Source organism: Maniola jurtina, chromosome 15 (assembly GCF_905333055.1).
Source record: "Maniola jurtina chromosome 15, ilManJurt1.1, whole genome shotgun sequence".
In the NCBI taxonomy this organism is placed as follows: domain Eukaryota; kingdom Metazoa; phylum Arthropoda; class Insecta; order Lepidoptera; family Nymphalidae; genus Maniola; species Maniola jurtina.
The window spans coordinates 14,000,412-14,027,424 of NC_060043.1; the positions used below are offsets into that span (position 1 = coordinate 14,000,412).

At 40.8% G+C, this 27,013-nt stretch overlaps 1 protein-coding gene across 1 annotated transcript in view; it reads right to left on the reverse strand.

Moving 5' to 3' along the window:
* Nucleotides 1-214: 214 nt before the first annotated feature.
* Nucleotides 215-27,013, reverse strand: part of LOC123872535 (metabotropic glutamate receptor 2-like) — a 28,555-nt gene continuing 1,756 nt past the window's right edge. Inside the window, exons 2-17 of the mRNA XM_045916853.1 lie at nucleotides 20,093-20,312; nucleotides 19,180-19,322; nucleotides 17,250-17,420; nucleotides 14,106-14,250; nucleotides 12,053-12,304; nucleotides 11,341-11,512; nucleotides 10,064-10,170; nucleotides 9,271-9,420; nucleotides 8,939-9,072; nucleotides 7,495-7,661; nucleotides 6,846-7,004; nucleotides 5,666-5,828; nucleotides 4,869-5,082; nucleotides 4,214-4,365; nucleotides 1,642-1,819; nucleotides 215-1,279 (exon numbers count right to left, since the gene is read on the reverse strand). Coding sequence (XP_045772809.1) covers nucleotides 1,050-1,279; nucleotides 1,642-1,819; nucleotides 4,214-4,365; nucleotides 4,869-5,082; nucleotides 5,666-5,828; nucleotides 6,846-7,004; nucleotides 7,495-7,661; nucleotides 8,939-9,072; nucleotides 9,271-9,420; nucleotides 10,064-10,170; nucleotides 11,341-11,512; nucleotides 12,053-12,304; nucleotides 14,106-14,250; nucleotides 17,250-17,420; nucleotides 19,180-19,322; nucleotides 20,093-20,312 — 2,757 coding nt within the window. The 3' untranslated portion in view covers nucleotides 215-1,049. The remainder of the gene's footprint in view (nucleotides 1,280-1,641; nucleotides 1,820-4,213; nucleotides 4,366-4,868; nucleotides 5,083-5,665; nucleotides 5,829-6,845; nucleotides 7,005-7,494; nucleotides 7,662-8,938; nucleotides 9,073-9,270; nucleotides 9,421-10,063; nucleotides 10,171-11,340; nucleotides 11,513-12,052; nucleotides 12,305-14,105; nucleotides 14,251-17,249; nucleotides 17,421-19,179; nucleotides 19,323-20,092; nucleotides 20,313-27,013) is intronic.

Below are 27,013 nucleotides of genomic sequence, written 5' to 3' on the forward strand. Positions count from 1 at the left end.
TCGCGTCGTGCAAACCTACGTGACTGTTGTAATCGCGTAGATGTACATGGCGCCATCAAAATACCATGGGGATCGCATGGTAGTCGCTTTGGTCGCGCAGGTTTGGATGATGCTTTTAGTTCTGAACATCACAGTGCTCACATTGTTAGTCTGTATAATATTTAGTGCTTGACAGGTGACCACTTAAACTCGAGAGAGTAAATTCATATTTAAGTGAGAAAATATATTTTCTATTTCGATTATTTCTCTTAAATAACTTCATTATTTCGAAACATCTTATTCCACTCTAATCTATTTTTCGCTCTCTTGAGCTTTCATTGCTTTGAATTAAGTGTCACTTATCACCTTAGATTAATAAAGAAATGAGAGCTTATTCGGTTGTACAAAAAAATAGAAGAACAAATAGGATATATAAATATAAATTAGGAGAAAATGTCTAAATTATTAATGGCTATATTGTAATCTAATACTTTGAACACTCGATGGAACCTCATAAAACGTGACGCGTGTTTTTTTAAGTAAAAATATAATATTTTCTGTGAACATAATCAAATTGCAAACGCTGACAGCGATGCAACGTATCTTCATATTTAAGTTGCATGTTAAAAGTATGTTTTCCCTTTAGTTCTATCAATTTGGTAAAAGTAGTTCATCTTTTCAAGATATTAGTTTGGCTAGTTACAGATTTCATAGAAGGAATAATAAAATTAGTGCGAATATAAATTTTTGAAAATTCCGCACGTACTCTTTGGTTTTCCGGGATAGTAGATACTACCGGGATATATTCGCTGTTACATAACATCGTTTCTGCCGGCTGGCTGATTTGCCAAACTTATTAAACCTTTGCCTAACATAAGAAATTCACCGTATCGTATGTTAGTGTATAATAATTCGATGGGCGATTTGTGTGGCCAGTTGATTTGCCGAATGCCGAACTATGACAAGTTTAACCAAGTAAGTACCAATTTCTTTTATTGATCTAAGTTTCTCCCCACGCAAAGTAACACCGTTCACACGAGCACCGGCAGGCGCGGCGGTCTCGCGACGCGCTATAAGGGCGGCCGCGCGCCCACCACCGCCACCGCCACCCTCATCACGGGCTCCGCTGTGGCCCTGCGCCGCAGCGCCGCGCCGCTCGCCTCCTCGAACCCTGGCAGCCCTCCGAGCTCCGCCAACTTCTTAGGGTCCAAGCACAGACCATTGCGTTCGATGGCACCGTTCTTTGGTGTCGCGTTTGGGTCGTCCGTTTGAACTTGTCTGTCGGTCGACGTCGAGCGTTCTGAAAGAAATTGATACTTACTTAAAATTGTTCACAAGATAAATTGCGAGAATCAACTATTTTTTAAACTTGAGCCATGTTTTAGGAGGCTTAAAAAGGCCGTATTTTCAAATGTAACAGGCTATTTTCGGGCTTTGTCCTACTGACCAGTGGTGTCGAGAGTGGACAGGTCGGTGGAGGGCGTGTGTCGCGGCAGCGGCGCGGCGCCCACGATGGCGGCGCACACGGCGCCGGGCGCCGCGCCGCGCGCCGCGCCTCCGCGCCACTTGGACGGCATCAGGTTGCCGCGCACGTTGCGCTCCGGCCGGATCAGGATTATGTACATCTACAACAAGGATGTTATGTCGCTTTGTCCTACTGACCAGTGGTGTCGAGAGTGGACAGGTCGGTGGAGGGCGTGTGTCGCGGCAGCGGCGCGGCGCCCACGATGGCGGCGCACACGGCGCCGGGCGCCGCGCCGCGCGCCGCGCCTCCGCGCCACTTGGACGGCATCAGGTTGCCGCGCACGTTGCGCTCCGGCCGGATCAGGATTATGTACATCTACAACAAGGATGTTATGTCGCTTTGGTCGCGCAGGTTTGGATGATGCTGTATTTGCCCGCGATTTCATGCACATTTCATCCGCATGGACATACTCAAATTTCAAATTCTTATTCGATCCTCTTGAGGGTCAAAGTTTCAAGAATCCTTTCTTAGCGGATGTCTGCGTCATAATATCTGTCTGAAGCCCTCCAACAAATAATTTCAACTGCGCGTTGATAGATCAACCAGTCAGTCAGTCAGTCACCTTTTCCGTTTATTTAGATTTCAAGCATAAATTCGGCTGCAATTAATAGAGCAGAGAGTATAAAATATATCATTACTCGCTGCTAGTGTCGGCGATGCAGACTCAGTGGCGCCCTCGTTATTGAAGCTGTGTTAGAGTCGGCGCGACCGGGCCACTCGCCGTAGTCTTACTTGACTTTTTTTTGCTTAGAGAAGAAAATCCTCATAGACATCCGAATCAGATAGTGTCGGACTCCTACCGACTAAAACCCCCTTCCAGCAATGATATTCCCACCTGTACTTGACCAGCGATACGAGTAGATGGTAGCTTTCACTCGCAACTGAAGTGATGTGAACGAACAGTGGAACGGCAGCTTTTACTGTTAGTTTCCAGGTTGGTTTAAGAAGAAGCCCACAACAAGCCCAGCTAGGTACTCTTTTTACTATCATCATTTTACACACTTAAAACTCTACTACTACTAGACGTCCATCGGTAATATCACTCCATAACTCGACCAGCAACTGTTCTATGACCAGCAACTAATTTATTTTTAGAAGGTCCTAGTAAGAATACGTATGACATAATATTTGCAGATGTGGCTCTTCTGCGTGGGCTCTTTGATCTTGCCGGGGTTTGTTTGTGCGGATATAATATAGATGTCGAATTACTTATAACCATTGTTTAGCGAGCATACAGTTTAGATAACGCGCTTTAAAAAATTTGCTCGCGAATATATTATGTACCTCTTCTTATTCCAGTCGGCTTGCGTTTGGTGATCGTTATACCGACCTGATGGAAAGCGATGGTGCAATCTAGGTTGAAGATTGCTTGCCTGGAAGATGCCTTCATAACAATATCGTGGAAAACTAAAACATTGAGAAACCTAACAATCCTTATGTCTGATGACCGTGGCATCACAATTAGTGTTCAAGTTCCATCTAGCTTCATTTTCTTATTATAATTGAAAGGTAGGCTTACACTTGATGACAATCATTAAGGAAAGCAATGATGATGGAGGTGGGAGTGCACTCGCCTATTCATGTCACACATTGCCATTTTGTTTTAAGAACACGCTTTGTCTGTATTTATTTAAATCATGATCTTGATTTGAATTTTTAAAACAATTTGCGCGATGCACGCAATTAAGAATAAGGTTTCAGAACTGTATCGTTGCTAAACTGCGGTATGATTTAATCCATTCGAAGGGAAACATAGAAATAAATACGTAAATAAATACATGAAAGCTGCCCGTAGCGTCCCAGATAAATAAAACACTATGTATTTAAATGTATTATTCGACCTCGTATATTACTCTGACACAGATTTTGTTATGCCCTTTCTACACTCGTGCCACGAAAACTTGCGAACGCCGCAAATATAGCGTAGAAAATTCGCGACTTCGCGGTGTTTCCCGTCTAAAGATCATGGCTCACTTACACGACACCGTTCCCATACAACACCTGCAAGGCTCCGCCTCAAATCGAAGTGACCGCTAGTAGTCCACGCGCCGACAGCTAGCAGCAAGCTCGCTGTCCACGCGATGGCAGCTAGCAGTGCGTCGTCTCTCTACTGCGCACGTACAACTTGCTCGAGTGGCCCGCACGCTGTAGACGCGTGGGACGCTCGCTTGAAGCGCGCGGTAAGCGAGACGTCAACCACCGAGTGGTTAGATTTCGGCAATTGTATGTTGTCACTAATATGTATGTACAGAGTACGACTATAGCCCATATTTGAATGTTTATTCGCTTGCCGTGCGGGAGCGGTGTCGTGCAAGTGGGCTACGACCTTGGTCCTGGGTTGACTGCGAAACATTTCGAAACTTTGCGAGTCTAGACTTGAGGGAAATAGTGTATTCACGGTCGCGACATCATGTGATTGTGTAGATCGGGCTTTACGTTAGAACTTTTTCTATTCATTTTAAAATTCCCAACATAAAATTTGTATTCAATTACGTTTCAGACTTAAAATGGTAAAACGTTTGAAATACTTTACAATGATAAGTATACCTACACAGTGAGGTCACACTATATATACTTTATTGTAAAGAAAAATACAAAGTATAAGTTCGCGACAGGTAGAGATGGCCATTGAGGTGGGGACGCCCCGCACACCCGCACAGCCCCCATGCTAAACCGCTGCGGTTAATAACTGTCATAATAATATGATACCTTAGGTGCAAATAAGCATGCCAGAGTGACGCTGGCACTCAACGAGATGGTGACGGCCATGCTGGTGACCCGCAGCGGCACGTGGCTCGCCGTGCCGAAGTACAGCGGCACAAATGCCAGCCAGATGACGCACGTGGTGTACATGGTGAACCCTGGAACAAAACATACACGTCAATAAAACAGAAAACATACAGCAAGATCCTTACTTATTTTCTGAGAAACAAAATGACGATAAATAACTAATTTACATTGTATCTATAATACGCGACAGTTCGACAGACGATGGCAATCGCGGTATGAGGCGGGGGGACGCTCCGCACATCCGCGCGTCACCCGCATCGGATTAGCGCGGGGGTTGTGCGGGTGTGCGGGGTGTCCCAGCCCGGTTGCCATTTCGACCTGTCGCGAACTATACATGCCCACAACACAAGGAATGATTCCAAGTTGTCAGTAAACAACCAAACTGTTTTTTTGACAATTCAACACTATCACCAGATAAAGCAATGCACTGTACCAAAAAAATCGGTAAGAATTTCTTAGCTCTAGCTTCTTAGTTGGTCTCCCAGAACCTTCACAGCAAGTGAAGATAGCATACAATGAAAATACAGAAAACCCTATGAATTTTTGAACTCTTAATTACAACGCAGCCACGTACCAATGTGTTTACTTTCGTTGAAGGCTTCGGGGATCTTCCTCGTCAATACGGCGTAGACGGTGCAGATGACGATGAGCACGACGGGGTAGAAGAAGGCTATGGTGTAGGACGCGTCCACGTACGAGTCGCACACCAGCATGTTGTCCTCCCTGGTTGGGTAGTGGTGTATGGCTCGCGCCGGTGACGCGAGTTGCCAGACCACTACGATTACTACCTAAAAATAGTGCTAACGTACAATTCATTCATTTAAATGAAACAATTAAATGTTTTCATTTAAGCCAATGATCTTCAACTTTTTATTTTTCTTATTTTTGATTGATTGATTGTTATTTATTATTGATTTTCTCATAAAAATAAAGCCACTTTAAATCCTATTACTAAAATTTACTAATTAATTTTTATAAGTCCCTGTTAAGAGAGACTTATGAAAATTATCAAGTGATTCCATAATTTGGATATTCCAAAATAATACTTGGTCCTTAAACATGGCTTCAAAGCAAATTAAGTACAAGATTGTTAATAACATTTAATTAGTGAAAGACGATACAGACAAACTATTCGACCTAATTGAGAACTGGCTTTAGTTTATAATTGAAGTTGATATTCAATCAAATTGTGACACAACTGTAAAAGAAACGATATATTATAATGTTATAGGTTTTAGTTACTTATTAAAAAAACGGCCACGTGCGAGACAGACAGACAGACAACGAAGTGATCCTATAAGAGCGAGGTACGAAACGGTCCTTTTAAGGTACGAAACTCTAAAGATGCATTTGTATACATGTTTTTGATACCTGAATAGAAACTAAGATGGTACAGATGAGAAGCTGTGACTTCGGGGAGATGAGCGAGGGTCGGCGAGCGGAATGTTTGCTCGCGTCGAATATGCGCGCGATCCTGTTCGTCTTGGTCAACAGCGCGGCGTACACCACGGTGAAGCAGAACCCCGTGCCGAACCTAATACATTCGTTTATTGACCTGACCTTTGACTTTGCTCAGACTTAAGACCCTGTTAAAATGAGACAGCGCTATACCGCTGGCATAAATCTGTCTTGTTTTAACTTAAACTTAAGTCTAAGCAAAGTCAAAGTGCACTCTATAGATCTCAGCCTTAGACTAACTACATCATTTCTTACGACCAGGTGAGATTTCGGTCAAGGGCTAACTTGTATCTGAATAAAAATGAGATACCTTCTCACGCACAACAGACGGAAACGTTTAAGTGCGGAAACCAGCCCAGAGAGAAGAAGAGATACCTTCTCATTTACACAAGAGCCGCAAAATTACGTAAGGGCCGCAAAGAGCCGAAAGTGTCACAAAAAGTTGCGGCTTTTTAGAGAAAGCGTTTTACTTACGTATGTGACAGAACAGGGAATCAACAATTAGAGTTAATGTGGTTGTTGTGATTACAGAATTCCGTGGAAATAGTTCCCAAATTATTGATGTTGTAGTAACAATTACTGGCACCAAATAATTAATTCATGATTCAATTAGTACCTAGGTGATTTATTGAAACATCCTAATGGAAATGAGGCGATGTTAATTAACGCAGGTCGAATTATTTCCGACGTACACAATAAATTATTGTAGTCCTTTTTAGGCACTTACAATCAGAAACTGAAATTTAATTTAAACTAGCTGATGCCCACGACTGCGTCCAAGTGGATTTAGGTTCACATAATCCCGTTGGGACTCTTTGATTTTTCGGAATAAAAAGTTGTCTATGCTCTCTCTGGGTCTTTAAGTATGTCTTAATTACGTATAGCTACCACCGATACTAAAAACACAATCTTCGTCAATTGAGAAGGAACCGATTAACCGGCGTCCAGCTCGCACACACACACTCACGAACGCGCGCGCCCAAACACATAAGCGTGCGTGCATGTACATACAAGCACTCTCTCTCTCTCTCTTCTTCTTATATATATTCTGTTACACTTGTTGTTACGTCACAACTGTTAAACTCTAAATAACCTTTGGAGAGCGCACAGGAAGTCGGTGGGGCGGAAGACGAGCGCGAAGGTGACGAGGTAGCACATGAGGATCCCGGCGAGCAGCACGAACGACAGCTCGCGCCCGCTCGCGCGCACCACCGGCGTGCCGCAGCGCGCCACCCACACGCCGCCCACCAACCTGCAACACTAGCCTGCTCTACAATCGTCCCTGGTGTTGTTACGTTCAATAGCTCCTATATCGTTAGCTCCAATATTATTAGGTCCAACTCGACCGGCCAGCGTTCGGGAAAGCCTCGAGATGTCTTTTCGTTCAAAATTTCTCAGTGCTTGAAAACTAAATTCTTCGAACAGTGCGTTTTGCCAGTGATAATATACCTATGCATCCGACACATTTGGCCTCAGTTATGCTTGGAGATTTCCACGGGATCCAATCAGAAATGAGGGGATCCGTAGGAAAACCGGAGCAACCAACATAGATCAAATTCGAAGCTAAAGTGGCAACGGACAGAGCACATTGTTCAAAAGACCAATAGACGTTACACGGTTAGACCGGGAGCCCCAAGGCGCTAGAATTGCAAGATGTCACCGGAAAGCGCAGCTCCCCCGGGTTAAGGTTAGGTGGATAGACCACTTGAGACAATTCGCAGGAGGATGTCGCCAGAGCTTACATAGTGAGCAGGATGCCGGCGGCGGAGAAGGCCATGGCGCCGATGGCGGCGGGCGAGGCGGCGCGCAGGTACAGCTCGGGCACGGGCGCGCAGCGCGTGCGGCGCGCGTCGGGCAGCGTGCCGCGCGCGCACTCCACGCACGCCGTCGCCGACACTGGCGAGCGGATCTATGCGCGTACAACTACTTAGAACTACTATATATACCTATCTATCACGGATGAGAAAATATACTTTTATCTGTGTACCTACTCCCAAATGCTACTTCATGTTCATCAGTTACATGTACATAGTTGTACTTGAGATGCTTTTCGATAAGCAGGCCGCCGCCCGTGAACATTTGCAGCACCAAAGGAACTCTTAATGCTTTACAAAAAATTGTTGATCTGGCTCTGGAATAACTTGAAACCAATGTTGAAATCAAGTAGGAACACCTCTAGAGAGAGAGGTTCCAGAAATTATATGTGCGTTGACAAATTATAGATCTAGAACAACGGGTGGTCGAAGTATGCCAGACTACCAGTTTAAAAGTATTTCGTTTGTTAACAAGGTACTTTAGCATAACGCACATGAAGAAGCATTTGTAAATACCCATATACCCCATTCGATCTTTTATCATCCATTGTGAAAACTTCATGAAACTAATAGAAACTCTCAAAATGTAGGCAGGAATTTGATCAGTTAATCATCAATGTTTCTTTGAGTAGGTACAAATTCTTACAGAAGAATAAAATTCGATAAACCCCCTGTGATCTTTTTATATCAAAATATTATGATCACATTGGAACAGAATGTTATGTCTCCAAACGAAGTCATCTCGGGTTTGAACGCAATACAGAAGCTCCACTCGAAATTCGATTCCAATTTTCCCGGAATGTGTTTTATTGGGTTCATATGAACAACCGTCAAGCTTTCATCGTATGTTTGCGAATAACAATCGCTAAAAATAGGATTTGTCATTTCCAATTTAGGTGTACCACTGTGGTACCAATGTCCCGACAGTTGTTTGTTATATTATATTGTTGTGTGACTGATCTATGCTTTTCATCAATATTAAAATCAACTTTTTCTATATTTTTTCAAGCTTACTTTAAAGGTTGAGTATAACTTCTTAAAGGATCAAATAAAACTTCGAAATTAAAGAATTGCTTTTTTGCGCCATTTCGCACCAATCGACTATTTCGATGCTTACCTGTCTGACGACTGTGGGATCCACTATTAAATTTGTACCAGAGCAGGGGTGTTTTTGATGACTTCCCTGGCATAATAGTATATGCGCTTTGACCATATACTTATTGTAACCAATTGTTTTTATTTAAATAAAAAGTAAGTTATTAAAAAATATATTTTTGCTAAGCTCCGGATCACCTCTCCTACGAAAGAGGAGTTTTCCTAGTAATGGGCTAAAAACATGGAACAGAGAGAGAGAGAGGGAGGAAGAGATCACCTCATACTGCGTGCAGTTGAAGCAGTGCCAGCAGCAGCTCTCCCCCTCCACGTACTGCTTGGCCTGACCCAGCTCGCACTCCGCGCTGCAAACAGACTCCGGGTGATGAGGCTCGTCCCATTTGAACTGGATCTCTGTTGGAAAGAACGACAGCTATAGTATGCAGACGATTTGCCGCCTACTTACTGGTTAAAATGCAGTGTTTCAGCAAATTAAGCCGATCGCTGTGTTGATACAATAAGAACACGAATCAGTCCACCCATTATTGCAATCAGAATAGAAAAAAATGCTTGTAAAATGACGTCCAAAGGTTATATGTAAATAAGGTATACCGTCCATATCCAGCTGCAACTCCCCGTCCAGGTACTGGCCCACCTTGACCCAGCGGTACACCCCCAGCGACACCTGCTTGAAGTGCAGGATGTTGTAGCGCGCCGGCCCGTCGCCGAACGCGTCGAAGTGGAACTCGTCTCCGCTCAGACCTGGGGGTCATCGATCATGTTTATGGCTTGTTCGGCAAAATTAGTATTACTCTTAGTAAAGAAAATTCCAAGACTTGATACCTACCTTACCTTGATAAGTACCTACATATTGGACATTCATCATCATCATCGACCGATCGACGTCCAGCCGGTCATTTGTCTCTTGTAGGAAGTTCCACACACCATGGTCTTTTTATTCAGGTACAAGTTAGCCCTTAATTGCAATCTGATAATGCAGTCTAAGATGGAAGCGAGCTAACCTAGAAGGGTTATGGCAGTTTTTTAAACCCTATCTACACTTTCCTTCCTGTCCTTTGGTTTCTACCAGAACGCTACATTGCTTGGTGGCACGGCTTTGCTGTTAGGATGGTAACTAACCACGGCCAACGCCTCCCACCACACCAGACCAGACACTTAGAAACTATAAAAATCCAAACCCCCTATCTCCTGATATATTGGATTTTTATAATCAAACCCAGGACCTACCACTACCACTGCGCTAGGGCGGTCGTCAGAAACATGTAGCTAATACAATATAATGGATGCATGGTGGATGGCTGTCTAGACGGCCCTGTCGCTCGACGGTTTGAAGTATCTCTTTAGGATATGGTACTACTAGAATACTAGGTAATACAAGAGTGACCTATAAACCGCACTTGTCGTAGGTACCGCAGCAGCGTGGGCCCGCTCACCGGCCGCATCGCCTCGCACAGCCCGGCGCGCGCGCCGCACAGCTCCCTGTGCATGTCCCTGCAACACCATATTAAATTAACACTAGAAAGGTCGCGCAGGTAAATCTCTTAGCCGCAATAACTCCACTGTCAAGAGATGGAGTAACATCCGATGAAAACCCTCCCAGTTGCACTATTATCGTATCCTCACCAACAAGTCTGATTGCAGCCAAGAGCTAGTCCACAAATAAAAAATCTTATATCTATACTTTAAGCGAACATTTTGAGCAAAATAAGAGAGCTTTTGCTTAGAAATTATCTTCTTTACTAACATAGTTAGAATCAATAACTAGGACCATAAAGCCATGGACAGAACTTGTTCGTTACAAGGACAAAGTCATAGCATCGACAGATAACTTGGTCGCTAGTGGCCGTGGGCTTAGTATAAGATCATCAACGTTGATAGAATTCGAGCATCGAAATATTTCAGTGTTAACAGTCAACGTATCCATACATCTACAGCCAATGCTCCAAGCGGAAACGTTGCGAAATTAAAATCGATGAGACTGAATTCTTGACTTTAAATCTAGGGTTTTTAGGTCCGTTTCACTCTGACGTTATTGTGTTTTGATCTCGAATTCTATCAGCGTTGATTGATATGTAATATCTCACGCTAAGCACACTGGAGCCGCTTACAGCTATATTACGCAAGCGAGAGTCTTTGTTTGTGTAGACTCGTAGACTCGTAGGAGTTGGACGGCGGCCAACTCGGTCTTCAGAGATTTATCGTCAGACGCATGGCTGTGCGCTGCTCTATTGCTTCCATCGTAACTTTAACTTTCATTTTCCTCGATTTATTTGGCATCCACGGCCCACTTGCGTGACAGGCTGCGAATAACGGTACCTACTTATTAAGACATGTAAATCAAGCTCAAAAATGGCACGATGCACAACTTACCGTGCTAAGCGGAGCTTAAAAATTCGTTACCACGGAGCATTGACAGTTCGCTCTGTGATGCCAATATGACCTTGGAGTAACTAATCGCGTTGACCTTGGGGTAACTAAAGGCATAGGCAAAGTGAGTAGGTTGCTGGGGTAGTGGAGCGGTGCGGGAGGGGTGTGATGACGTGACGCGAGAGCTCAGAGGTATGTATGACTACACCGCGCCACTTCAAGTCCGCTGCAAACTTGACCGGTAAACTTGACACCGGCGTCCTGCAAATGGACGCGTACGTGTAGGTCACTTACCTGATAGCATACACGAACGCCCACACCGCGTCGGCCACGAACTGCAGCTGCGCCTCGAACTCCGTGTTATCCTCGGACAGCTGCTCGCTGCCCGAGCACGGCGCCAACTGCGCGTTGTGCCGCGCGCGCGGGCTGCCCGCGTAGCGACAGCGGAACTGCTCCTCCCAGAACTCTGTACAGTGTTCATATTGCAGAAGGATCATAATGCCAACAGAATTTCGGCATCATCATCATCATCATCAACAAGAATCCATTGCTGGCTTACAACTGTTAGATAGGATTGTTGATAGTCTATACTCGGCTTGACGACCGGCTTAGTCTATGTTTTGACCGGCTCTGGCGATTCTCTGGTGACGCTTGATTATGGGATAAGTACTTGTATTTGATAAAAGCACTTACATTAAATCGTTTAATCTAAGTTTATCTTTAACACTAGCTAGTTTGGATATTCTCTCAGATTGAGAATACCATCACCACGCTTGCCAAGATTAGCAGACTTCATGAATACACGTATTATGGAGAACTGTTAAGCATGACAGTTTCCTAATGATGGAGAACATTATAGAGATCTTTCATGTAAGTAGTGTTTAATTGCTTAAAATACACATAACTCCAAAATAGTTAGATCTTATAAGGGTTATTTTTTCTCAGGAAATACGGAACCCTGTCGGAACATGAAAGATTGTCAGTTTGTTGGAAAACAGAAGATTACCGACAAACCAGGGGTTCCGCAGGTTGTTCTGCGGCGTCAGCGCCAGGAAGTAGTCCTTGAAGCCGCGGACGGGGTTGGCCTGCGGCTGCACGCTGACCGTGCCCTCCACCACGGGCTCGTTGCCGGCCGCCACCAGCGCGCGCGCGCTCCAGCCGTCCGAGCCCACCCAGCTGAACGTGTGCGACGCTCCCCGGCGCCCTGCCGCCGCCATCACTCCCGCCACTTCCTGATCTGATCCGAACACGATCACACCTGCGGAAACGTCGTGTGTTACCTGAATATGTTCCTGTGGTAGTGGAGCGGTGCGGGAGGGGTGACGTGACACGAGAGTTAAAAAATATGTCGTAGTCCATCTCACTTTCTTTCCCCTGCGTGTTCCGAAACATCGTACAAGAAATGACACTCATTAATCCCACACCTGCGCCACCGTGCACTCGTGACCACAGACAAATAGACAGAAAGATAGATAGACAGACAGGCAAACAGACAACAAAGTGAACCTCTAAGGGTTCCTTTTTTTCCTTCTTAGGTACGGAACCCTATAAATAAATAGGTAAGTACCTAGGTATTTTGATTTTTTACTTCATTGCTTTATCACTTGTTTTCAGTTTTATACAAATGGCTGGCAGTATTTATTTGTAGTAAAAATGAACACAGATTTTTCTCTCGAAAGAAGTTGCTAAGTTTCTGCGAAAAGAATAGAAATATGAATAAAATTAAATCCGTTTTACAACAAGAACAAAAAGGTGAATTCAATGAAGAATCTTCAAAAACTTTCTTTTGTTTTCATTTTGAGAAAGGTGCGTCCAGACGATATGACCTATTTCGTATAATTTAGGCATCCTATTAGATAATTTTTTTCTATGTAAAAACCAATGTAAAAATTTATCTGTTGTATGTCTGTACGTTTGTGCATTGATAAATAATCTTACTAAGTCAAAAAATCACAGTTGTTAGTTTGTTAGTACTTGCGAGGGTGTCTCCGGTTCAAATTATTTTCGACAACAATGAACGACGACAAAAAGAAGAAAATATTACGTCTAATATGCATAACAACACACGATAAATATTCAGTATAACCTAAATTTAAATATTACGTTAGGTATATGAAAAAAATAGACTGAAAAGATTACAACAAAGGGGTTTCAATACTTTAGCATAGAGCCTGGCCTGCGTACATGTTCGCCATTTTCTTTTTTCGCCATCTAATGATTAATACAGATTATATGCGTGGCCGCTATGTTAGAAAAAAAGAAAAACGGAGGAGGAGGAGGGCAGGCCAAAATCTTCAAAACTCTTTGAATACCAACCAAATTATACTAAACCAGATGATTTCCGGCCGTCTGGATTTAGGTTCTTAAAAATCTCATGGGAACCTTTTGATTTTTTCGGGATAAAATGCAGCCTATGTTTTTCCCCGGGATGCAAGCTATCCGTAAAATCCGTGAAAAGGCTGTAAAAATTAAGCAGACAAAAATGATTACTTCCTACTTCCATGGTCTTTGGTAACTAGTTCATTCCTTTGTCTATGGTTTGCCATACCTACCTACCTCCCTAAACATAAGTAGTTCACTCTGACACAGGTTCAACGATTCGTGTGTAAATCTTTAAGCCTGTGTAACTTTGAAACTCGGTTAATATTCAAATGAGAATCAAACTTCGTTTGTTAACTTCAGCTACGTGGGTTTCAAACTTAGGTAAACTATGCCACCACAGGTTTACGATGGCCAAAATTCAGCCTGGTATTCTTAGGGTCCTATTAATAGTGAACAGAAACTAGTTTTCTCTCTTTTTTTCTTTCAAACAAGGAACTCATTGTTTCCTTCAGACCGTTTGCCCGTTTGTATTTTTTTTAAATAGTTGAGATTTCTCAACAGATTGAAAAAAATTGGAAAAACTGTCAAACTACTGCGTCTTTTTGTCTCTTCTTATCTTATCATTCTGTCAATTCACTTACAACTTATCTTTGCGACACTTAAGTTTAGGTATGTTAAACCGGTGTTACGAGTGCCCACAGATTTAGGGTGCCTTGTTAGGAGTTGTGTGCGAGTACCTCTAGCTCTCGGCCGCGACAGCAGGCGCTCCACGATAGCGTCGTAGGCTCGCTCGTCCGCTGCGCCGGAGTCTTTGGCGAGCCGCTCCTTCACTGCTATGCAGATGTCGTCCCGCTGAAGCAGGGTTTCCAATTCCTCGAAAGCCTGCCCAAAAAGAAACATATGATATAAATTTTGACGACTTTCTTCTGTGGTCATAAAGTGGGTAGTCCCGGATCCAATTCCTGGCCGGGGCTATGTCTGGTCTGGTCTGCTGTCAGGCCAGGAACAGGTATCTGCCAACGCCAAGAGATTAGCGTTTCGATACAACGCCCTGTAGAAAGCGATAGGGGTATGGGCTTACTTCTAAGTTAGCTCGCTTCCACCTCAGACTGCATCACCACTGTTCTATTATACCAGCAGGGTAACAACATGCGACAAAAAGGGAATTCTATAATTTTTGCGACACTAGCAGCATGCGGCAGTCTTTTTTATGCCAAGATATCATGACGACTTTTGTCACATTGAGCGTTAAAAAAGCGTTGCGTTAAAACAAAGTGCGCGTTAAAAAAGCGTTGACGTGTGAACAGACACTTGGGAATGCATTTGTTCTATTTTGAACGCTTTTGTAACGGACGTTAAAAAAGCTCTCGTGCGAATGAGGTCTAAAGCTCTTTGGCATACGTATCAATGTGTTACTCTGGCGTAAAACAGCCTTTAGGATTTAAGTCTACTTATCGGTATGTGTCTCCTAGCTTGGCTAATTGAGATTATTTTTTATTTGAATAAAATACAATAGAAAACTTTTCATTGGAATAAACTTTTACAAGGTGCTTTCCAATCGAGTTCATCTACCGTGAATTTATTGCTTACTCTGTCAAAGTATTTTATATGATTCTATAATATAAGATTCTGAAATTACACAGATTTGCTACTGAATAATTTTACTATAATAACTATTATACGGGGTGTTTGGTAATTAGTATACTATAATGACGACACGTACCCATGCTACTTTGATCTGAAGTATAGTGACGAAATAAAACTATAAAAATATCCATACAAAATTAAAAAAAAAATTATATCGTCAAAGTTTTCATGACCCTAACGTGCCCAGTGAGTACTGAGATCGTTGGCCATCTTTAGATAGGCCGAGGCCAACGATCTCAGTGAGTTAGGGCACATTAGGGCCATGAAGACTTGGTCATAAAAAAATTTAAAATCTTGTATGGAAATTTTTAATATTTTATTTCGTCATTTTACTTCAGCATTGTATTTATCAGATCAAAGTAGCATGGGTACGTGTCGTCATTATATACTAATTAGCAAAAACCCTGTATATACCTAGCCTGAGTTGAACACTACTCGTCTATTCCTATCCTTATTCCGTTCTTATTTACTGTAATATTATTATTATTATATACTTAATTATTTATTTTAAATTTTATATATACATTATGTTTATTTACTTTATTTTATTAGTACACCCCTTCCACTTGCTTTAATTTTTATTATCTCCTCACCCTAAGGTTGCCTGGAAGAGATCGCTATTTTAGCGATAAGGCCGCCTTTTGTACATAAATCTATAATGTTATTTATATATTACTGTCTTGTTGGTGTACAATAAAGAATATTTTACTTTTACTTTACTTTTACTCATATTATGGTAATAATCTAAGCTGATTTCTAGTTTCATGTTTATATCTTCCCAAGCATCTAGCTTTCGTTTAGGTATAGTGGAGGGTCGTGTTTGTGTCTCTTATCATTAGAGGCTTGATTGTGCTATTACGTTACGAGAGACGTTACGATGGAACTAGGCATATTGCTAGCCCGTGTACAGTGTCTTATCTTAGATTAAGTGTGTTAGTTAGTTGCCGTCAAGAGAATATATAGCATAATCTTTTATTGAGATCAATATTGATATTATAAAAGGTTTTACTCCAGCAGCATATAATTAGTACTTTGTGATACTGTCTCTTTCACACCTCCTACGATTATTATCTTACTAGCCGATGCCCGCGACTTCACCAGCGTGGATTTAAGATTTTGAAATCTCGTAGGAACTCTTTGATTTTCCGGGATAAAAAGTAGCCTATGTGCAGGATATTATCTATCTCCATTCCAAATTTCAGCCAAATCCGTCTAATAGTTTTTGCGTGAAGGAGTAACAAACATACACACACACACACACACAAACACATACATACATACATACATAATACAAACTTTCGCCTTTATAATATTAGTGTGATAGTGTGATGAAAATCTAATGTCAGTTTAATTATATTATGTAATTTTTTACGGTCCTTTTCTAACGTTTGTGAAGTGAATGCCGTCGCCAATGTACCTAATCAATGTAAGAATTTAGGTAGGTACCCATAGAGAACCTCCACAAAGAAAATAGTTAGAATTATGATAATAGAGACAGAAACGCTGAACAATAATAATGAATAATGAAAAAGATTGTGACGGGTTGATTGTAGAACAGAAAGGATAAAAAAATCACGAAAAAATTCAATTACTTTTTCTTGAAGAGCTACAATTTCATTGTGCTATTACTTGCTATATTTCTAAATTATATAAATAAAATTCAGAAGTGAGTAATAAATACGTTGCCAGCTTGTTTACTCAACATTTTTCTACAAGAGCTTTTTCAATATAATAATGTGAGAAGTTTTTCTGATAAAAAAAGTCTTGAATTACTTTTTGACTAACCCGTCAAGACCCAGCTCAAACGTTTAGGTCTAGAAAGCTAAATTGCACTGAGATTATCTATAAAATATAGAATGTTAGATTAATCGAAATTGCTGCGCCGCAAAGCGAAGGGAAGGTGTGGGTGCAGGCCATAAAATCACACTACTCACACTATCACAGTAATATTATAAAGGTGAAGGTATGTTTGTTACTCCTTCACGCAAAAACATATTCATGGATTTGGCTAAAATAAGAACCGAGATAGAATATACCCCGGATTAGCACATAGGCTACTTTCTATTCATAAAATTAAAGAGTTTCTGCAGGATTTTTAAAAAGCCTTCACCGCGCGAACGAAGTCACTGCCATCAGCTAGTAGATAATATGGGACACATTGGACGATGGTTTGTATTTCTTTACTTCATTTCATGATTCCTCAGAGTGAGTACAAGTTAGTGGCTGGTGAGCACCTTTATACCATAGTTGGACTCCTCGTAGATGATGGAGACGTAGCGCCAGGCGAGCTGCTTCACGATCTCCACCATGGCGCGCACCTGGTGCAGGTCGGAGGGGATGGTGCGCGTGAAGTACTCGAAGCGGGCCTTGTTCGACAGCTCCGGGGACGTCGAAAAGAACGACACCTGACACGAAAATAATTGTGATAACATCTCAACATGTCGACACTAGATGGCGCCATAGGTATATTCAATCGCTTACTAAGAAGCCTGAATCGCGTTAACCAAGTTTTAATCGTGGAAAACTATGCAATACAAGACCCAAGATGAAACAATCGGACGTCAGTCGTTTTGTTCGACAATATTCTTTAAGATATGAATGTTTATCATCAAAGGCTCTAAACTCTTACCTTATAACACTTTTTGTTTTATTCGATGATAAGGTAGTCCTAAGATGAGGAAGGATGGTAAGGTAGACGATATAAAGCGGATGGCGGGAAGTGGCTGGATGAGGAAGGCTGAGGACCGGGTGTGGTGGCGCTCTATAGGGAAGGCCTATGTCCAACAGTGGACTTCCACAGGCTGATGATGATGATGATGATGATGAAGGTAGTCCTCCCTCTTCGTGTGTGACCTTATATTTTACTAATAAGCCTAAAATGAAAGCTGGCTGCCCGGGATACTAGGAAAGGATATGTATATGCCAAAACTAAATACCCAAAGGGCCTATAAGCACTTTCTACGTTTTATAATACTATTATCGAAAAGCTAAGTTTCGTGGTTCTGGCATCGCACGGCTGTTTCCACTAGCCAAGGCCAAAGCCTCCCACGAAATCAAAACGTTCATACCTTGAACATATTTTCCAATTTAGCGCGGACACCTAAAAACAAGCCTATTTATTCAGCGCATGAGATGAATTGAGTGTTTAAAAAAAAAACCAAATTGGAAAACAAATTACATTCTGTACTGTTATGTTGACTCATTGGTATTCTATGCTGGATTGGCACACACAAATTGAAAATTGTTTGAATTTTGGCTTTGTCAAACTCGACTTATCGTTTGAATTATTAGTGCAAAATATTCCTTGGTGCACGGGATGCATGAATTTTAGAGTTCGACGTGAGTTCAACCAATTTCAACTATGTATGTTCGTGACCAGAATTGTGATCACTTGTTTCATGACTGTATGTAAAATACACGCAACGAGTGCAAGTTTTGAAACAAACAATGTTTGTAATTGCCAAACTTTTGTCTGAGGAACCGAAGCTATTATAACGCTGATATTCGGTTTTATCTCCATAAGACCAAGAACACATGTCATCGTCATCATCATTGTTAACCAGCATGCGTCCACTGCTGGACATAAGTCTTTTGTAGCAAATTCCATATGCCACCAGTCGCCAGCTGTCCACCTCGTGGGGAATCTTCCAGCGCTGCGCTTTTCGATGCGGGTCACCATTCTAATACCTTGAGAATCCAATGTCTATCGTTCTAGCCTCATGATGACCCTATTTAAGTGCTAACAGACGCAAAATGTCAAACAATAAACTAAGCACGTTTGAGGCTTAGGTACCATAATAACTTCACGCGAAAATTTTAACCTATTTTTTGCACCGGAAGACTGCAACAACCAACGCTTTCCTGAGATGAAATGATGGAATCCGCAGGAGAATCAAAGACATAGCCCAAATTATAAGCAAATTGAAGTAGCAGTAGCTTGTGGTAGGAGCGATGACCAGTGAAATTGAAAAGTTTGGAGTGGAAACCGCAAACAAGTAAGCGTAGAGTGGAGCGTGCTCCAGGAATATGAAACAACGATATAAAGAAGGCAGCGGCATGTGGCTGGATGAGGGAGGCTGAGGAAAAAACCGATGTTCAGCAGCTGCAGTGGATATCCACCGCCTGAAATGATGATGTTGATACCCTTTTATCTTGTTACCTTACCTGAGGGATCTTGAACAGTCGCAGCAGGTTGGCGACCTGCACCGACGTGACGGAGGAAGCTGCGCCCACCACTCCCGAGATGACCTTCCGCACCGCCGTGGCGTTGCAGCCGTACTCCTCGTCGTCTATGTTGCTGATGGAACCTGCACAAATACATGACAACTACTGCCAGGGATTTAGTATTCGTTCTCGCATATAGATCGGTGCAAACAATCGATATCTGACCAATAGATATGAGATTCTCTACGGATAACAAAGGTTTTGCTTTTTTTACATGACTGCCGAAAAAAGGGTGTAATGTTTTCAGGGTTTTCGTTGTGTATTGTGTTCCTATGGCGGTTATATGGCGCCATTTTCAAATGAGAAAATGGTTGCTTTTCACAGAGCAGTAGTGTTTTAATTTTTAAAAATTATGACCTCTTTTGTTTTTACTTAACACATTCCATTACTGCTTTCTGCCTGTAAATGTATCGATTATTTTATAAAACGAAAAATATTTGATCTATCTAAAATTTTACCAACATTTATTGTGATAAACATTGTTAATAATTCATTCTTTGTTCAGTTTTTCCATCAAATTCCAGATGATCTCATATTATAGTAATTGAAAGGCTTCCTTATTCAGAGGTCGTTGCTTTCAATTGTTCAACTTTGAACTTTCATTATAAGCATTAAAACTTTTCCTACACAGACGAAAAATATTTTGCTCCAAAAATCCCTGTCGGCATAATAAAGTCTTATAGGTATCATAAGATTATGGTGGCCTAAATCACGTTACTTTTTTTTTGAATTTGATGACCTCAAAAAAAGTAGTGGGAAGTGGCTGGATGAGGAATTCGCCAGACCACGAGTGGTGGCACACTCTTGGCGATGCCTATATCCAGCGATGAATGCAAACAGGCTATGAACTTACCTTTAATAAAATCCAGTGCCATTTCAAGTCCCCTCGTATCGCTGTCACAGTCATCGAGCACCAGCGCGCCTAGCTTGACGCCTGGCGGCAGTAACATGGCGCGTTCGGCTTCGTCCATCGCGAACAGCATCGCCTCGAGAGCCTGCACTCCTCCCTGCGCCATGAGCGGCCCGCAGCGCGCCGTACCACCGGCGTTGCCGCCTGCAGCACGCCCGTGCACCTTCAAAGTGACGGCTGTTTAGTTGTTGTGAAAATAGATGGCGCGAATAGTACTTTGGCTCACGCTTCAACGTTTTAATTGGTTAATTTAGCTTTACTGTTGTATATTAATATCTATACTTATATTACCTACTAGCTGATGCCCGCGACTACGTCCGCATGGATTCAGGTTTTTAAAAATCCCGTGGGAACTTTTTACTATCCCAGGACAAAAGTAGCCTCTCCGTAATAGCTCGTCCCCGGGATGCAACTTGTTTCTTTACCACGTAAAAACATTGATGATCCTTTAATAATACCGAGGGATCACCAAGATTTAGGAATGCAATTCCTTACACCATTAGGGTTGAGGACTTGGGTCCTCGAGGTCAATGACAAAGTCTTTACTTGGCATAGATACCTTCAATATCAATTTATAACCGACAGTTTCTAAATTCCATCAGCTTTAGTGGCCAGGTCCCCTGCTGCATCAGGATTGAGGAGTTGGAATCCAAATTTATTATGGAACAATGTTCAGCAAAGTTCCTTTATAAATTAAAAAAAAAATACGCAAATCGGTTTAGAAATCTCGGAGATATTAGTGTACATAGGTAGAAAAACACAACTCCTCCGTTTTCGAAAGTCGGTTAAAAAGTAGCCTATGTTACTCCTAGGCCAATCTTCTACTTGTGTGTGAAAATCCCGTCAAAATCGGTTCAGCCGTTCCGAAGATTAGCCTTTTCAAACAGACAGACAGACAAAAATTTTAAGAACGTGTGATACAGTTATGGTAACGTTAACGTTAATATGCGGTAGTTATTTCGAAATTACAGACAAACACTCCAATTTTATTTATTAGTATAGATATGTATACTAATATAGATTATAAATGTAAAAGTGTATAGCTCTATGTGTCTGCGCTTATCATGGCCCATCTGTCTAAATCATTGTGATGGGTATCTAGATATAGGTTGCATCTTAGGAATGGGCATAGTCTACTATTTATTCCGGAAAATTAAAGAGTTCCCACGATATTTTCAAAAACCTGAATCCGCGCCGAAGAAGTCGCGGGAATCATCTAGTATTATGTAACCGGAGACATTAATGTGCAGCAGATTAGCTCTAGAAATATGAGATCTTGCATGAAGATTTTCTCGATAACGCAGGTGTCAATATGATAGTTTTTTTTTTAAATTAAACCCGAAACATGTTCGGTCAGCTAGTATGATACAAACTTTACAGAATCGATTCTTATAAAATACTCTTGTGACAATCAACTTGTGAATTGTATAAGTATTCAAATTCCTAATCCTAATGCTGCAGGGGAGTAATTAGCAAGCAAGGAGTAAGGCCCCCATATCTGTGTATGTGTGAGAAAAGTGATATAAGCTTCTGATTCCAACTTGTGAACCCTGATGCAGCAGTCGTGTTCAAAGTCGACCGTGAGAAAGGAAAATCTGCAGCTGTGCTAATAACTCTTTAAGCTTTACTTTAGCTTTAACTAATTCTGTGGTTCAAGCTCTAACAAAGATAAGCTGTTTGATCTATTTTTGGGCATGAGGGTTTCAAAAACAGCCGACGACCGGGAACAAATCAGTTGGTCGATTCTAAGAAACCTGCATCTATCATTATTACAATCGTAATTATCGTGATTGGCTGAATTCATGGTATTCTTGTTGCGACAATGCATTGTAGACAATAGCGAGCGAGCGTTAACCAATCAGAGGAGATTGCGATCATCACCTACCGCAAACTACCGCGGTAGGGCCCCGGGCAGGTCCAAGCATCAAAGCCATTCGACGTATATTATATGCAATAATTATATGCATATAACATATGTTTTATAGTTTCAAAATATAGGAACTCTTACTTCTTGCTGCGACAAATAGTGGTGGGTGTAAATATTAGAAATCCTTATTGAGTAGCTAACTCTGATTTAGTGGCACTCTCAAATTGAAGTCGTTACTTAGATTCCGGTTCGGTCAATTTGGAAGATTAAGATTATTTTCCTGAGTTGGCTTGAATCCAGCTTGATAGCGCGGTTAGTCTGCTCTAAGCATTGAAATGGACATATTATACAAGTGCGCTGGAAGAGAAAGGTGTGCAATTTATAATATGACAGTTATTTTTTGTACCGAGTTGAAGCGCTCCATTTACACGTATCGGGAATCCGGTGTTTGACAACTAGTCAAATCAGTATCTTTTTATCAAACGTCAAAACACGCGCTTAGTATGCGAGCTTCTATGAAATACTGGCATGTGACGTCACAATGATTTGACTTGCTTGTTTAAGTTTAATAGGTTATTTAAAATCGTTATCACACTCAAAACTAACAAAGGACGTGGATTTACATATTTTGGAAGACCCTGTATTAAATAACCACTGAGAAATAATTTATTTTTGACATACACAAATACCGTATTGTATCTATAATATGACGTCTTCGTGTTGATACTATGCTGACAGGTCATCACTATCATTTAGTTTCACTCACATGACACTCATACGAGAAAAAATGCCAAAATCAAGATCCTTCAAAAACAAGGCGGCAATCGCACGTCCAGCGTACTTGTATCTACTAGTAGAGGTCAGTGGCTCTAGCCAGCAGTCAGCACGTATCGTAAAGCGTTTAGGTGGATGCACGTCCGGCGCGCAATAAACCTGCCATAGCCCTTCCAGGTCGCTGGTTTTCTATCTCGCCTGCACGAGTTATTTACTACCGTACCAATACGCAGTTAAACGCAAACCCGTAAAAAATACTACACAAATTTTACCTTTTTTACTCCTTTAGGGGTGGAATTTTCAAAAATCCCATCTTAGCAAATATTTACACCTACATTAAAATAACTATAATACGCGACAGGTCGACATGGCAACCGGGGTGGGGACGCCCCATACACCCGAACAACCCTCGCGCTAACCTCGTGCGTAATAGCGTGGGTGACTTGTGGGTGTGCGTGGCGTCACCCAGTGTCATACTCAGATTGCCATGTCGACCTGTCGCGAACTATATCTGCATGCCAATTTTCAGCCAGATCCGTTCAGTAGTTTGCACAGTGCGTTGATTGATCAGTCAGTCTGTCAGTTCACTTTTCCTTCAATTTCAATTTCAGTTTATTGCAATTCCATAAATACATACATTTCTTAAATACTATGATTGGACAAAGCAGTATTATGGATACCCAGTTTTGGGTGTCACAATGTGGTCTGTGCAGCTGACCTTAAATTTATAGTAATAGGTCTAAATGTAGGGCTATCCTTTTCACAATGGTTCCTGCGAAAAGTTAGCATAGGTTTACACCTGTCAATTTAAGTTTAGAAATAGTTTACGACCAGTATTTTCTTACTAATAAATTAAATTAAAAAAATTATAAAAAATATTATGCAAAAATATTTTTCGCACGCTGTTCCATCGTAACTTTAGCGCAGAAAACAGAGCAGTTTGGAACTTTTTAATTAGTTTAAAACTTGACTAAGGTCTGGCCGCTTCGCTTAACAACTTAAAAAATATAAAGCCACAAGACTTTTGACGCCAGAAGAATTTTGATAAGGGATCTCTTTAATGGATGAGAAAAAATAGATTGTAAGCCCTTTGACCCTCGTTATATTTCGATACAAGGTTGGAATTTCAAAGTTAAGCAAAGTAAAATGCTGAAATCACTATCAAATTTTGGATTAAAGCAGGTGTTAAGCAGGCTTTGCGAAAGTCCATAAGTAAATCTTTATTGTTTTTTTAAAATAAAAATGTAATGTATTTAAAATTGGTGGGTTAGCTATACTTACATATTTATGAAATCGTAAGTTATAACCTTAATTGAGTAATATTTAAAGCAGTTAGTTAGTGAAAAACATTTCAATTCTATACCAATGTTAGAACGCGTATGATAGCGTGAAAGCTCAAAACATTTTGTGAGTTATAAAATAATAAATAATTACCAAAGTTGTAACTTGTTTCACTTATATTCCTACAGTTGAGAATAAAACAACTTCCGCCAATTAAAATAACGAGCTGATTTTATTTACACACAAATAGGTCCGTACCAATGACAAAAATATATTTGATTGTTTTTTAAAGATTAATTAAAAGCAGCACTTTTGTGATTGCATGTCGTACCTGCTCAGAAGTAAGAGTTTATTGTTTTAAATGTACAATCAGATATTGTTATGGTTCCGTAGTCTAGGGGTGCCAACAGAGGTGCAAACGGAACCTTATTACTAGCTAAGCCTCCGCTTTCCGTTTGTCTGCTTGTCAGCACGCTGTATTTCATAAACCGTAATAGGTAGACAGTAGAAACTTTTACAGAGCTGTTTTTCTATCGCCGTTATAACATATAAAAAATTTCAAAACGACCTCCGTATAAATAATATAAATATAAAAAAACCGGCTAAGTGCGACTTAGACTCGCGCACCGAGGGTTCCGTACTCGGGTATTATTTTTTTGACATTTCGCACGATAAATCAAAACGCATAAAAATAAATAGAAATCTGTTTTAGAACGTACAGGTAAAGAAAGCCCTTTCATATGATACCCCATTTGGTACAAAAATAGAAACACATTTTAATTTTACTTAATGGTGTAACCACAAATTCACGGTTTTCAGATTTATTTCTGTACTTGGGCTATAAGACCTATCTACCTGCCGAATTTCATGATTCTAGGTCTACGGAAAGTACCCTATAGGTTTTCTTGACAGACACGACGGACGGACGGACAGACAGACAGACAACAAAGTGATCCTATAAGAGTTCCGTTTTTCCTTTTGAGGTACGGAACCATAAAAATGTATTAACATAACAGACAACTACAGATTCAATTACAACCTGGATCAAAGGAGACATTATAAGCACTACTAATTAATCAGTTCTAGGAAAATCTAATTAAAATAAATGTTAAAATCAAACAAAAGCATTTCATTAAATAAATATACAAAGATATTATATGTTTTAAAAAAGGCTTCGCACTTGACTGCGGCCGAATGATAGTCATAATTAGCGACGGACGTGATTTTAATTTCCTAATTCGTTTGCTGAAATTATTATTTTTCTTCGCACTTGATTTTTCAAGGAAAGCTTTTACACTTTTCACACTTACAATTGTTTGTAAAATAATTTAACAAGGAATTAATTATAACCAAGACCAATAGTGCTGTATTTCGCAGGTTGGTCTTCATGAAAAGTGAATTTTTGTATTTACAGAATATGATTTTAACAATTGTAAATTAAAAATTTATAACACCCCCAACAAATGAACGTTACAGTAACTAGAAAACAGCTGATAACTTTCAAACGGCTGAACCGATTTTCTTGAATTACAGCTAAGAACACTCTCGATCAAGCCACCTTCCAAACAAAAAAAAACTAAGTTAAAATCGGTTTATCAGTTTAGGAGCTACGATGCCACAGACAGATACACACGTCAAACTTATAACACCCTTTTTGAGTCGGGGGTTAAAAAGCGTGTTTATAAACAGATCAGATTAACACAATATTATAGATTGTTGTACTATAAATATCTGCTTCAACATTGAACCCATAAATACAAAATGCAATCGATACTCAGCATTTTTAAAGCGATATTTCATACAATAATCATGACCTTTTTACTGCTTTGTCAGAGGTAGTCGTAAACGCTCCACGGGGAGTTATGTTGGTACATAACTCTTCATTACCGCTGTATCAAATCGCAAGATATGACAGAGCTCTGAAATTACGTTTTCTGTGACGGATGCAAAAGTAACGTGGAATATTTTATGTTGAGCTGTTGTGGAAGTAGATGGTGCTCTCGAATCCATTTACGTAGCTTTTTAGTTATTTTAAAAATCTACCGGTAGTTCTTTAATTTTCCGGCATAAAAATTCCGAATTTTCTGTCTCTAGGATGCAAGCTACCTCTGTATTAAATTAAGTAGCAATCGGTTAAAAGGATGGGCCGTGAAAAGATAACAGACAGACCAGTGCCATACAGTTCATAGAGGCGTAAAAGCACTTCTTACGCAAGAACTAGTTACCCTAGTTGTAATAGCTCAATGACTATCCTTTATGACTTGCAAGGAAGTAGGTACCTGCCTAACTTTAATTGCTGTGCACGCCACTGAGACAGACATAGCACTTTTTCATATACAATATTAGTGTGGATAAAGGAGTTTTCGCATTATTTCAGTCAAAGGGATACTAATGAAACTTAAACCAGTCCTAATTCAGCCACATATGTCAAAAGGGTTCTTATTTCAAGCTTCAGTAGCTTAGTTTATCACAAAAGGATAGATCACTTCATGCTTCAATCGCTCAATGATAAAAGGGATAGCTACCTATCCAAATTGTTCAATGAATTACTTTAATAAGCACTTGTATCCCGAGTTCCACATTTGGTTGGAAAAAATTAATTCTGAACCAAAAACCGTTTTACTTTTTTTAATAATGAACTAATTTTCGAGCAAGAGAATTTATTCAAATTGGGTATCATTGTACACTACCCGACTGCGGCAAAGCGAAAAGGAAGGGTAATGATTTCAGCAGTATGTATGTACGTGTGTATGTATGTTTGCATTCAGATTCTGTGTGTTCCACCGTAGCGCCTAAACTACTGGGTCGATTTTGATGAATCAGGTATCAGTTGATTCGTTATAAAGGCCCAGGTGACATAGGCTACAATTTATATGAAAAAAATTGACCTAGCGGACGTTACATCAAAAAAGGTCGGGGTCTACAAAAATATTTTTTTGCTA